The sequence below is a fragment of the Numida meleagris genome, chromosome 14 (assembly GCF_002078875.1).
Source record: "Numida meleagris isolate 19003 breed g44 Domestic line chromosome 14, NumMel1.0, whole genome shotgun sequence".
NCBI classification, from domain to species: Eukaryota; Metazoa; Chordata; class Aves; order Galliformes; family Numididae; genus Numida; species Numida meleagris.
In genome coordinates, this window is record NC_034422.1 from 5518861 (window position 1) to 5532109 (window position 13249).

Here is a 13249-nt window from a genome sequence, read left to right on the forward strand (position 1 = left end):
GGGCGCGGGGCTCCGTGGCCGCCCGCTCCTCGCAGCCTTCGCTCGGCGCAGCCACGCGGCAGCACGCCCACCCGCGCGGTGAGCTGAACGGCAGCTTTGTTTTCTTCAAGAATAGCTCAAGACGAGGGCACAATAGCAAAGCGATTCCCTGGAGGGTTTGTAATGCTTCCAGAAATCCGACTCCGTGGGTACACGGCCGAACTCAACGCAGCTGGAGTTTCCCCACGCGCTCCGCTGTGCACACGTGGGTTGTAAGTCACTTAATGACAGAGTAAATTAACCCGACGCTCCCATGTCAGAGCCCCCCATGTGCCAAAAGCAGCTCTGAGCAGAGCCAGGGGGAGGGCTCTGCTTCCTGCGGGCACAAACTCGACCCCAGAACGCAGCAAGAACCACCCAGGGCAGCACCTGAGCTCACTGCTTCCACCCGCACCCAGACGCCACTGGGAATTCACAAGGGGGCAGGGGTGCCCCTGAACACCTGGAAGCAGAAAGCACGGCCCACGTGAATGTCTCCGGGCTCTGCCATCCCGGTTTAACTTGGTGGTGGCAATGGGATGGCTGCAGGCAAGCACCGTGCCACTGTTAAGGACTGCTCCTGGGGGACTCCTGCCATCCCCACGGCATTACACGTTGGGGGACGGAGCCTGGAAATGTTCTCTGCGGGTTATCAGTGTGTGTCACTGCGGGAAATTGCCTTTGTGTCCTGAAAAAGGAACAGAGAAGCAGAGATTCCCCCTGAGCGCGATGCTCAGAGGCAGACGGCGGCCGTGATCTAAATGGCTCCGCTCATTTTGAGGCCAGTCGCAGAGGATGGAAAGCAGGCTGGCAATTAGGTAATTAAAGAGGAAGCGGAAAATTGTGTGAAACAGTTAACGAGGAGAAACCCTGGTGCAAGCGTTGTATTTCACTGCAATTAATTCAGGGCAGCAGATAGGATGAGTGCTCAGCTGCACCCCCAGCAGAAACACCGGCACAGAGGGGCCCTGTGGCAGGGATGGCCATGCAGAGCGCACCCTGAGCTCACGGCTCTGGGGGAACGGCCAAGAGAAATGCCATCCATCAACAACTGAGTGTGCTGGACGGCGTGTGAAACGTGCAAGAAAGGTGCAGCAAAAGCATCTCTTCTGTTTGCTCATTTGACCTTTTGGTTCAAGAGAGTTCAAACTGAACATGGAACACGTCTCGCCCCACGGTCAAAGATAAAAAGGGTTGAAATGCTCCAAAGCTGCTCACGGTGTGCTTGGCTGCTGCCAGACAGGGCTCAAACAGCCCATGCAAACACCTGATCTCGCTGTAAGCTTCTGTTACAATCGATAGCTGCTGACTGGGGAAGAGCTGCTCTGCCCACCGCGGGGTGACAGCTATCCACTTCCACCAATGGTGGGAGGCATTTCCTGGTTACAGCGCTAATTGGGAACTTCCTATAAATGTTATTCATTTCTCTGTGGCAAGAAGTCCAGAACAGAAACAATAACCTAACAAAAAATGAATGCTTGGCTGTGTCATACTCTAAAAATATTTATGTGCTGCCATAAAAAAAAGGTAAAAGAAAACAGATCCTCTGTTGTAACAATTACACATTTAGGAGTCTTAAAAAACAAGCTAGTGTTTAACCTGACCTCTCAGCTATAAAAATAGAATTATGCCACGATAAACAAAACTCTGTTTTATTTCAAGTTGAAATGTATTGCAGCAGAGTGGCATCTTTTACTGCTTGTGAGTCTTTGAAACATCCTGGAAGAAATCAGGTAAGTTTCCATTGCAGCTGATGGGCTGACGATCTTCAGCGCTCAAAACTAATTCTACAATGGAAAATTCTTCATCCCCTCCAGAAAGTTAAAGACCTGTATGGAAAGACAGGACCTCTAAAATATATGAAGCAATCACATCCATGTCCATTTACTATGCATTTTCACCCTGCAGACAGACCAAGAAACAGAAAGAGGAGACAGGTAAACAAAGCACTGCGCAGTCGGACACCGATCTCAGGGATACCACTCGTGTGTGACAGAATAAAAATCATTCCAGTTTGTTTCACAAGTGAGTGATCTTTGTGCCCTTGGCCACCTCCTGAGTCACAGCTTTGCTGCCCAAAACCAAGCAGATCCCTTTTCCCATTGCTTTCCTCCTTTGCATGACTCATCAACTCTCTCCAACTCAATCTCTCTCTAAGGGAAAAATGATCGACGGATAAGAATGGCTGCATCACTGCCAGCAGGCAATTCACCTGGTGCTTATCACTGCACCTGCCATCAAGTGATTTAAAAGCAATAAAAAAATCAATCACTTTCCTATATGAAACACGTTAGTTCCTTCTGTACCTTCTGTGATTGAACTGACCACAGCTGATCCAGCACCCATTATTAAGAGAAGCTACTGAGACTTACTCAGTAGCCAGTGACTTGCCGAGTCACTAAATCTTGTCGTGGATTTACAGAGTTGTGGGTACGGTTGTGCCATCAGTTCTTTCTCACTTGAGGCAAACGAGATTATTTCTGTAGGCTAAGCATGTGCTTACCGCTGTGCTGCATCAGCACGGTGCTCAGCAATTTTGGGGATTTGCTCCTGAAACATTTAAACATCAGTGGTTTCAGGATGCAAGTCACAGCGCTGGTTTCGATCTACAAAACCTCCTGCTTCTTTTGGCCTAGAGCCCATCTCTGTAGGGAAAGGAGAGACCTCCACACAGGAGTATTAAAGCAAAGTAAGGGATGGCATTCTGGCTACTCAGCATCTATTTCCCCTGAGAGCCCCATTAGTGTGCCCTAAGCAAACCCAACTTCTGAAAGAAGACTGAGCGTCTCCGGACTTAATGCAGTGCGTACCTGCAGCAACAGCAGCAGGGCAGGGCTGCAAGCTCACACCGCTCCCAGGGGCACAAAGGGGCGAGCTCCACTGGAGAGAGCCAGTGCAGGGTGTGCAGCTTGAATACAGCAGCAGCTCCCAACTGGGCTGACATGGCACAAAAGCATCCCTGGCGTCCCCATGAAGAACAAGCACGAGTGTCACACAGCTTGGCGCTGCAGCATGCTGCGTGCTCACTTCCCTTTGCAGACATGCTCTCGGGTTGTGTCAGTAGCACTGGAAGATTTCCTTTTTTGTTGATTTTTCCCTCATTGTCGCTAGTTCTAATTCAATTTCATGTGGTTTTCTGTACTTTAACCATATCTAGTTACCCTATTGTCCACAGAACCAGACAACACGGTGCCTGTTGCAAGCATCCCATTCACGTTAGTAGAACAAACAATCAGACAGTGAGAAATTTCCGGGATTTATAAAAAAGAAAAAACAATCGGCTACGGGCAAGGCTGCTTTTTGAAACAGCTCTATTCAATTCATTCTACTTTTGGAGCTCTGAGCCCCAGAACAATATATGCTAACACAACCCTTGGCCGTGGCATTGAAAAACACTTCACAATCTCTTATTCAACAATGTTCGTATCCTCAGCTGTGTTATCTGTAACATGCAGAAGGACTCTAATTACAATGAGCTGTGCGCAGGTACAAGGACTGCAACTCAGGAATGGAGCAGCAAGATGTGGCTGGCCAGACTTTTTCTGGGCAGGGAGCAGAGGAACACGCTTGTGAGAAGTTTAATTGTTGGACTAAAGGAATTACTGGCTGCTTTTCTGTCCGTTTGCTGCTATGGCACACACAAGAGTTTTATTGGAAATGCATTCAGAGCAGGGCACTTGGAGGCTCATCTCAGAAATCCATAGGCTTCGATGAATACTGCAGATGCATTTACAAAAAAGGGGAACAAACAAAAATAAATCAAGTGGGAAAACAAACAAACAAACATACTCACAAAGCATCACAGAGAAAAGAATGGGAGCTTAAGCATCTTCTTCTGAAGCAGATAACTGCATCCTGTGAGGGGTTTCTGCAAGCTCGGTTGTCTGTATTGTAATGCAAAAACACGGCATGGAAATCAAAGAACTCAGACAATGAAAAATTATAGAGCTGCCAGATTCAAACTGGCAGGCACCAATGACACACTTTTTAATCTGCTTTTCTCCTCCCTCCTCCAAACAGGGCACAGAATTCATCAGGTACAAATTATAACTGATTACACTTCAAGGGTTAATTTTGATACACGCCGTTTTAAAGTAGAGTTTAGAACAGCCTCAGGTTGAGCTGGATGTAAGCAGAGATTAGTTAGCCTGCACAGATTAACCAAAACACGCCTGACAAGTTTCTGCCCAGAACTGCTCTGAAAGTAGATCAAAGTCCTACAGATGTGGTTCAGAAGCCACCCCTGCCAGTAAGTACGGGGGTGCTTCATTTTCTACCCACTAAAGCAACCGTTCCAAAGGAGAAGCTCATTTCCAAGCTCACAACTGCAGCATCAGGTTGTAAAGTGGCATCGAGCTCTGATGGACAGCGCTGAGCTGAGCTGTGACTTGCCAATCAGCCAGCAGGAGCCAGACACCTGATGGGGCTGGGCCAGAGCCACAAGCAACCTCTGTTTTGCAGAGGGCTTTTCAGGAATCCAGCCCACAAGACAGTCTTTGCAAAACACTACACTGCTGCTGTCTTTCACACTGCATGAAATCCTGGTGATGAGCTTCTGAACAAAATATCCTTTCAGTTTATGCAAATGCTGGCACACAATCTTTACACTCTCTCAGTCAGTCGCAGCACAACTAAGGTTCTCTGGTTCTGAATGTTATCAGAGTTACTTTTGTTTGACTGGTACTTACAGTAACATTGTTCTGGTCAAGTTCATCTAAGGCTATAAGGAGTGCACCATTTTTAGGGCGAAGTAATACCCTTCAGAGGAAAGCAGAGCTGAGGATTCTGCATGCAGCCTTTTCATTAGGAGCTTGATTTAAAACCAAAAGCCTAAATCCTATCTTTGTGATACGTATTAGTCTACTCATTTCTAGTGGTACAATCATTACAAATCAAGTCAAATAAAGCAGAAATTCATATGGATATTTATGAAAACAAACAAGTGCCACTTTCTCAAATTGCTTCTATTGCCCACATATTCAGGACAGAAACTCCCAGTCAGAGTTCACATTGATAAAGTGCACTGCCATGACAGCTATACACAGGTTCTTTGCCCCTTCAGTATGTTCTCTGATCCTGTAATGAAAGAAACTAAAACTAATAACCCACATAAATTCTAATGCTATTTACACAAAGAGTAAGGATTAAATTCATAGAAAACTATTCTATATATCACCATTTCCTATACTGTCCTCCTTTCCACAAATACAGCCAGATAATAAACTAGTTCTGAGCACAAGACACACTTCTGTTCACTTTCTTCTAGACCTCCTACAGCTTGTTCTAAAACAACTTCTTCCTCCCATCTGTTTGCATGCATGAAAGAGTCAAATCCTGTCATGACCGTGACGAGCCATAAAGAATCCTACAGAAATATTCAAGTATTTCATGCTAAGCCATGTAGAAGCATGTTCTACAGCAAAGCACGAAGAGTGCATTGTTTATCATGTTATCATTGCACAGGTCAAGCACCATGTTCACAATGACTCTTCCCAGCCACCTAAATTCAGCTGTAGATGAGCAGTAAATGCCGTTGTTAATGCTGCTGTTGTTTGGACTGCAGTGAGAGCTTGTGTGGAGGAGATCGCAAGGCTCCAGGCCAGCAACCATCTGTTGAGATTCAGCCAATACTGATGGGGGAACTGGCATCCTGGAGGAGACAGAAAGTGAGCCAAAGTTAGGAAATGATCTTTCTGGAATATGTCAAAGGGTTATGATGTAGCAAGAATCATCACTTTCATTTTAAAATGTCTCAGTTCAAGACACTGCTATATAATACTGCTCCAGTCTGCCTAATTGCTGGTATTTCTGCTCAACACAGAAGACAGAAGTCTGCCCTAATGTCAGCTTTCTAATGGATTCTCACATGCCTATGTACAGCACATAACAGCACATCTTCAGTGTTAAAGGGGAGAGTGAACAAAGACACAAGAAAGAGGGAAGAACAGGCAGAACAAGAAAGAAAGTGCCCAACAGCTTCTAATAGCTCTGTCCAAGCATACCCAGATATTGTGCTTTATTGGAATTAACATATATCAGCCAGCTTCTATTATTGCATTTCGTTTCAAAAGCTCATCTTTTTAATCATTTATTTTATCCTTATGCTGCCCAAGATGTCTTGAAACATCTTTAAATCTCCTATCCCAACATTCAAGTCCCTAGTTCGTCCATAACAGCAGCAGAAATTCACTTTCCTACCATCAGTTACAATTCCCTAATATAATGAATAAAACACATTCTCCAATAAAGCACTGACTTTGGTGATGGTAGGATTGCAGCATCTATTCCTTGGCTCAGTCACTGCAAGGTTACCAATATCCAGAGCAGAGTCTGCATCACAGAACTTCCCACATTTTTGAGGCCTGTCTCCTTTCTGGGTGGAAGTCAAACAGCAGGGAGAATCCAAGCGAAAAGAATTCAGATTCACATTTTCTACACTGTTAAGAAACAAAATTAAGACATTGCCAGAAACGGTAACATTATTCTTTTAAAACTTTCAGAGAAAACACATAGGGCAACATCAATACTTCCAGGCCCTGAGCCAAGAAAACCATCAAGCACATGAGATTGCTCTGCTCCTCAGAGCTGTCCCCACGTTCAACATCTTCACTCTCCCAGCTTCCTCCTCTGAGGATCATGGTCTGACATTCAACCAGTTTCAAGAACAGAGATATTGCCGCGTGCTGGAGTATTTATTTAACCTTTCAAAGAGCACACAAAAGGCAGTACTACTTCCTCCCAGTGCTCCGGTACTCTCTCTCACACATTACTCCTTTTTTTTCTTTCCTGAAAAATCACACATTAGGCAAAGTAATATTTGTAGGTGTACTTTCCAAGAGGATCTGACAGACCTGTGAACACATTATCTCACTTCGGAGAGCACAGGAGAGCTCTCCCAGAGAGGCTTTATCTTATTCATTTTTAAATACACCAGCAAGCAGAACATCCAAAGTTCAGTTTGGGAAAATGGTGATTAAACTCCAAACTCAGTTGCCTGGCTACAGTTTCAACATGGAGTCAAAGGATATGATCTATTGGTATATGTTCCCCCCTAGGTTTTAAAGCATAACAAAATATTAATTTAGCACTGGATACACCTAAGTATATTTAGAAGTATCTGAGAAGTTATTTAAATGACAGCTAATCAACAAATCAAGCCCAGCACATTATTACTGTACAAACACTCACAAGTAACACAAGCTTATTCTGCTACAGAAGGTCTTCAGCTCTTAATACATATGTCAAAGGGACTGAAACTTCTCTCTCACACCTTTCCCATACCAAAGAGTTCCCTTTAGAAAAAGTTCTATATTTCAATTGCTTAAATCAGGATTTTATCAAAACATAGCGCACCCCTCCCCCAGCTCCAGCAGCAACCAATTGCAGATTAAGCCTGGAACTTATAATTGCTAGCATGCTACAGCTTTTATCTTGGACCATCTACTCGAGCAGTACGGAACCCAAGAGCAGCCCAAGTGTACGTAAAGCCCTCCTGCACTGACATCTCCTGTGCCTGCAGCACTGCACGCACTCTGCACTGCCAGGTGTGCCCTGGCTTCTGCTCTCAGCTTCAAGCTATGTAGTGAATTTCACTGTCAGTTGCTAGTTTCTGCTTCATAACGTAAACAAAATGGCAGCCGACCCCCCAAATACACCATTTTTTTTTTATTCCTTGCTCTTCTGAACAAAACAAGATTTGCTAGTACTGCCTGTATCAGTTAAATAACATATAAATTAAATTTAGAAAGACTTCAAATCTCCAGTGTTTCATTACATATTCTTTAGACACTTATTTCAGCAGGACACCACATCCCAAACCTGGCAAGGCTGTAACAAAAAGGTTTATTTTTAAACAACACTCAATCCAAGAAAAAGCCCTTGTGAGAGAGAGCAGCTGGGAACTGTGCTGTGTCCCATTTCACCTCCCTCATAAAACACCAGGATACAATGGGCTTTTAAGAGAGGAGCTCACGTTTGTGAGCTGCTGACAAGAGCAGGCGCTGCGAGATGAGGGAACAAGCAGCAGCAGCTGAAGCAGGGCATGAGAGCACTGCCAGTCTGGAGCAATACACACATGGGGAGGGAGAGGGAAGGAACAGGTCTGATGCTGAGGCAGGGAGCTGGCCCAGCAGGAGCACGCTGAACGAGTAACTGCTGACGCTCCGGCTTTAAAAACAGAACTGAGATAAAAGTCCCAAGCCAGTAAATGTTGGTCCAACACAAATGAAGTCACGTAGATCAGAGCACGTAGAAATGATTCCTGCGTTACTGCGTTTCACAATCGCTCCTGCAGTTGGATGAGGGATTTGACAATTAATAGCTTCTCGGTGGATGTTCCAGAATTCAAAAGCTCATGTCAAAAATATTTGCTGGGCTGACAGGGAGGTGCCAGCACCCTTCCCTACACACAAAATACATCATCAGCACTATGAAGCCGGCAATGGAAAACTGGAGGATCCAGATTCAAGTCCCAGAAGGAATGTTATGTTAAGGCATCAATGGCAGAAGCCCAACAAGATGCCCACACTGCGATACCACAGACTCCCTCCTACTTACAGGGTGAGAAAATATTCAGTGGCAAATGAGAGTCAGCAATGGCCGCAGAGCTGGCCCGCAATGAGTCAACACACCTCCAATTAGCTGGGCTCCTAGGAACAAAGCTTGATAGCTCAGCAAACCCCAAATGGGCAGAGCAGCCCTCCCTTAACAACAGGTGTCTGCTCTGCCCACACTCCCTGTGTTGAGTTTTCCCTCTCCCCTAAAATTCCCCTAAAGAAAAGACAAAAAAAACGAAAGCAGTTTTCATGATTTGACCTCAAAAGAGATTTGGGGGGAAAGCAGTGTGTTATCTACACTGCTGGAGGAAGCAGATACAGAAAGGTGAGGGGTGGAAGAAAGGTGAATGGAGTCTAGTTTCATGGCTTAGGGACAGTGGAAACTAAAGACAGTCCACATACAAGGTGAAGCTCAGCTAAGCCACGTGGAAATGTGCCAGGACAGCATTCTTTTTCCAATGGCTGCCCATTCACCTTGTTTCTGAACAGGTCTGTCTCACTGCTGTACAATTTCTGTAGCATTTTTGTTTTGAAAGCAATGTAGAACAAAAGCATTGGCGCACCCTTCCATAACTCTTAGCAGGTTAAAACAGCTGTTCCTTTACCATACCCGTCAAACTATCTCCTCTTCCTGTCTTTGTCTAAAAATCAGCTATGAAGTTGTCCTGTAAAACTCCAGAAATCCTTCTAAAATAGAGTTGGTAACTGGAAAGCTAGTCAATTTTTCAAAAGGAAGAAAGAGGAACCAACACAACAAATCCTCAGAAACTGGCACAGCTCTGAATGCCCTTGATTGTGCAGGCGTAAAACAACTTCTATAAATGTGAAGCAGCCTTTAAATTCCCAACACCTTCCAGGGCCACTAAGACACTTCAGTATTTTTCTGACGCTTCTTCGCATTAGAAACCTCATTCTGCTCATCCCCAACCACATGTCCCTCTTCCCCAGTCTAAACACAGGGAGAGAGCCGCAAAGATGCACCGGAGTGGACAAATTGCTGTCCTTTAAATCTTGCCATCTCATTTTCTTGCCCTGAGTGAGGAAAGCAGCATGTGCAAAGAGCCATGCCCTACATTCTCACCCAGCCGCTGTGTGATTTCTCAACAGTCATTATATCACACAAAATCTAGGCTTGTTTCTTGCTTCACAGAAACATCACTGGAATTCAAGAAACAAACCTAGAATTCCAACTCTGGTTTGAATGCATATCACCCACTGGATTTACAAGCAACATCTGTGATTTCCAAAAATCGTCAGATTTTTATGATCTGCGTTTTTCTCTTCACTTCGTTTATTTGGCGAGTAATACGGTATTGCTGCTTTTCCAACCCATGCAGCTCCAGTGGGTAAGAGATTAAATGAATAAATAAATAGAGTAACGATACCTTAGAGCTATTTTAACTTATTTTAACTTGACCGCTTCTCAAGCTGGTAATGTTAATACAGCAATTAATCTAACCATTCCTCGAAATAATACTTGTCCCCATTAGTTTCTAACTCGTACCTATCTATTTCTTAAATGTAACAAGTACACAACCTTTTAGAACTAGCACTCTCCATCTCCTCTGAAGTCTTGAAAGAGTTGCACTCTTTTCTCTGCCATTTACTTCCATTTCCTCTTCGGGGTTTGAAAATCTCCAGCCACTCTTGATCTGATATTGGCTTCCACCATGCATCTTCATTTACGACCAAGTTATTACTAAAGGCATTACATTCAGATTTGTGAGTTGCAATAGGAGTCTCTTTGTCTTTTTGGCTAAACAGAATTCCAGTCCCCTCTTCCCAGGCTTTATTTTCATTACCAGTCTTGTCAGATGTGATGGTGTTCTGGATCAAGGTATTTCGCAAATCTGCCCTATAATTGATGTTAAGCCAATGTTCAGGTGAAGATGACTCAAAAGTTTGCTGGTCTCTGCTTTCCTCTTTGTTCACAGATATTTCCCTGTTTCTCAACAGCCTCGCGTTGTTTGCCTCATTAAATAGTTTGCTGTCTAGCTCATCAGAACTTGATGCAACATCCTGCTTTTCCTCTTCTTCCACACAGACAGCCAAACCTTCCACATCTTTTTGACACCGATGTAAGTGAGCTGAGGTAGTTTTCTCCAAGTCCGATGCATCCAGTCGCAGTCTATTATCTACTTCACACATCACAGAGGTGATTCTTACCCTGCTTTTTGGAACCTGTGCAGTTCCACGCTCCGTGCATATCCTGTGGGCACCTTCAGTCCTAACTGAGTCTGTCTTGCTGTTACTGTCAGGGAATGCCATACCCACACTACAATGGGATGACAAAGAAATCATCAGAAACAGTGTATTTAAAGAGCATGGATAACTATCCTGGGAAAAGCTAAAACTTAACTAGAGGTTTCTACAGTAGCTTACACGCTAACAGACAGCAGTATCTTTACAAAACCCAACAGAATTTTGCACATAATTGACTGTCATTTTGCAATATCAGTCTGAGAGCTCCTTCATGCTTTATCTCATTTGGTAAATTTGTTTGAACCTCCAGGGCGTGCACCTATTTCCTAATCTGGAAACAAATTAAACTTTGTTTTTTAAAGGATAAGAAGTGGGCCAGATTTTACAGCCCTACCGCCAGAATATCTAGCAAATAAATAAACAAAACAAATCAGTAAGAACCTGTCCGACCTCCCTATGATGCTCTGTTCTGTGTCTGATGCTCATGGCTTCCTGCTCATGCTAAAAGGTATTTGACAATCACACTGGATATTCGTGGTTAAGTCCAGTAAAACCGCCTTGACACAGCACACATCTATATTAGAAAGCTAACTGTGGCTGAAAAGTCTCTCTCAGAGACTAAATCAGTGTAAAAACAAAACAAAAAACCACAAAGATTTCTGTACCTCCTCTCTCGTGCCTCCTTTTGATGCTTTTGCCTTAATTCCTGAGAGCTCTCCAAACTGACACAAAGAACCTCCAAGTCACGCTGCTGTATCATGCAGATCTGCTTACAGATAGTAATGCAAATTAGTGAAATTCTGGAATGCAAGAATATGTCATCAGGTACTAACACACTACCTGTCTTCCAGAAATATCACTGAAATCTTCTTATAAACTGTTTCTACGTACCTGCGCTATTTTGTTTGTTCTAAATAAACTATTTTTATATATTTGCAGTCAAATTACACTCAAAGCCTTCCAAATTGACAGGGCCACCTCCACATGTATTTAGGAAAACACTGGGTAGCAATAAACAAGATTTCTATTACAGGACTCCAGTGATCCTCTAAAAGCAAACCACGCCGAACCAAAAATACGGAATCGTTATTGCTATTTGATGCTCAGCATAAACTGTTACCCTGTTGTTCCAAATTTTGCAGAATTCCAGAACAAGGAACGACAGAATTTTTTTTGTCAGTCACCAGCTGAGGTGGCTCATGGATGACATCAAAGCTCAGCAACAGAATCTCAGGGCACAGGGCTCCCTGTCCCCGCGTATTTATTTCACTAGATTATTGTTATTTTTTTTAAAGAAGCCACAGAAGCAATTTACAAATTCAAATGAAGTTGTGCTGATTCTCTTATCCACTTGAAGATCAGGCCATTTTAGCACCAGCGTGGATGTTTCTATCTCAGAAAGCCAATGAAACATAAAGCCAAAGTGTAGGAATTGGCTTTTCATACGACACAGCACTGCTACCAATGGTTCTACGCACCCAGAGAGACGCTTTACGCTTCCTCGCACCACACTTACTGTTTAATAAGTTGCACCGCTCCGCTAAGGCCAGGATTTTTGGCCGGTTGTTACTGGCCCGCCCCAGTAACCGGCGCTGCTGCACCATGCCGCTCAGCTCTCACACGCTCCTGCAGCTCAGCGCGCAGCTCCCGCCTCTGCTTCTCAGCGGTGCTGCTCTCAAAACTGGCGCTACCCTTCTGTACAGAACAAGCAGAACACATCCTGAGATTGCTGATTAATAAACTCCAGGTTACTTTAAGCCAGAATATTTTTGCGCTACGAGCAGAGACCATCCGCCACAGGGCGCTGTTTGTGTGGAGCGGGCAGCACGGCTCGCGGCTGGCGTTACCCCGGGGCCCCTCAGCGTTATCCGAGGAGAAGCGGAGCGCGGCAGCGCTGAACGCACAGCGGCCGGGGGAGCTGCCGGGCACCAGGGACAGCGGGCAGTGTTTCTGACTGGAACATGCAGCATGGAGGCTGCCGACGGTCACAGGGTCACCCACCCAGGCCGCTTCTGAGGCGTAAACGCTGCAAGAACAGATTAAAACAAAGCTCCTCAAAACCGGCGAGGAGCCCCCGCGCAGCACACGTCCCCGACTCGCCTAACGCACCAATGCTCTCGCGTGACGTCACAGCGCCGCCCGCCCCACGCAGCCGCTGAGTGGCGGTTGGGCACGAGTCCCGCCCCATCCCAGAATAGGAACCGCGGGTTCGAATCCCGCGCCGGCAGAGAAGCCACGGGCTGCCAGCGTGGGAACTGCGGGAGCAGCTCAGAAAAACGTGGAAATTAATTAAGGGGACACGTGTGAACCCAACTGGAGGTCAGCGAATGGAAGTAACTGCCCCGCTCAGCTTTATAATGGAACAGCTACAGTTATCTCCTTAGAGACACTGCTATCTTTTAAAATACATTTTCCTGCAGCAAACCTTTATAGTGCTTGTCCCACTCTGATTTCTCAGATTTTATGCTGGTAAA

At 45.0% G+C, this 13249-nt stretch overlaps 1 protein-coding gene across 5 annotated transcripts; it reads right to left on the reverse strand.

The window, feature by feature from the left end:
* LOC110406295 lies at nucleotides 36-12915 on the reverse strand. 5 transcript variants are annotated; one of them, XR_002443377.1, is made up of 7 exons: nucleotides 12292-12907; nucleotides 11441-11541; nucleotides 10111-10848; nucleotides 6275-6455; nucleotides 5519-5668; nucleotides 3812-3902; nucleotides 36-1847 (listed from the first exon to the last, which is right to left on the reverse strand). XR_002443377.1 is itself a non-coding variant. In XM_021412619.1 (6 exons), exons 2-5 carry the CDS (start codon nucleotides 11533-11535, stop codon nucleotides 3818-3820), a joined length of 1068 nt encoding a protein of 355 aa, XP_021268294.1. In that variant the 5' UTR covers nucleotides 11536-11541; nucleotides 12292-12915; the 3' UTR covers nucleotides 36-1847; nucleotides 3812-3817. The 5 variants fall into 5 exon arrangements, 4 of the variants coding, with proteins under 4 accessions (XP_021268294.1, XP_021268295.1, XP_021268291.1 ...); XM_021412619.1 differs by lacking the exon at nucleotides 6275-6455 and having other exon boundaries at nucleotides 12292-12915; XM_021412620.1 differs by lacking the exons at nucleotides 36-1847; nucleotides 3812-3902 and having other exon boundaries at nucleotides 3909-5668.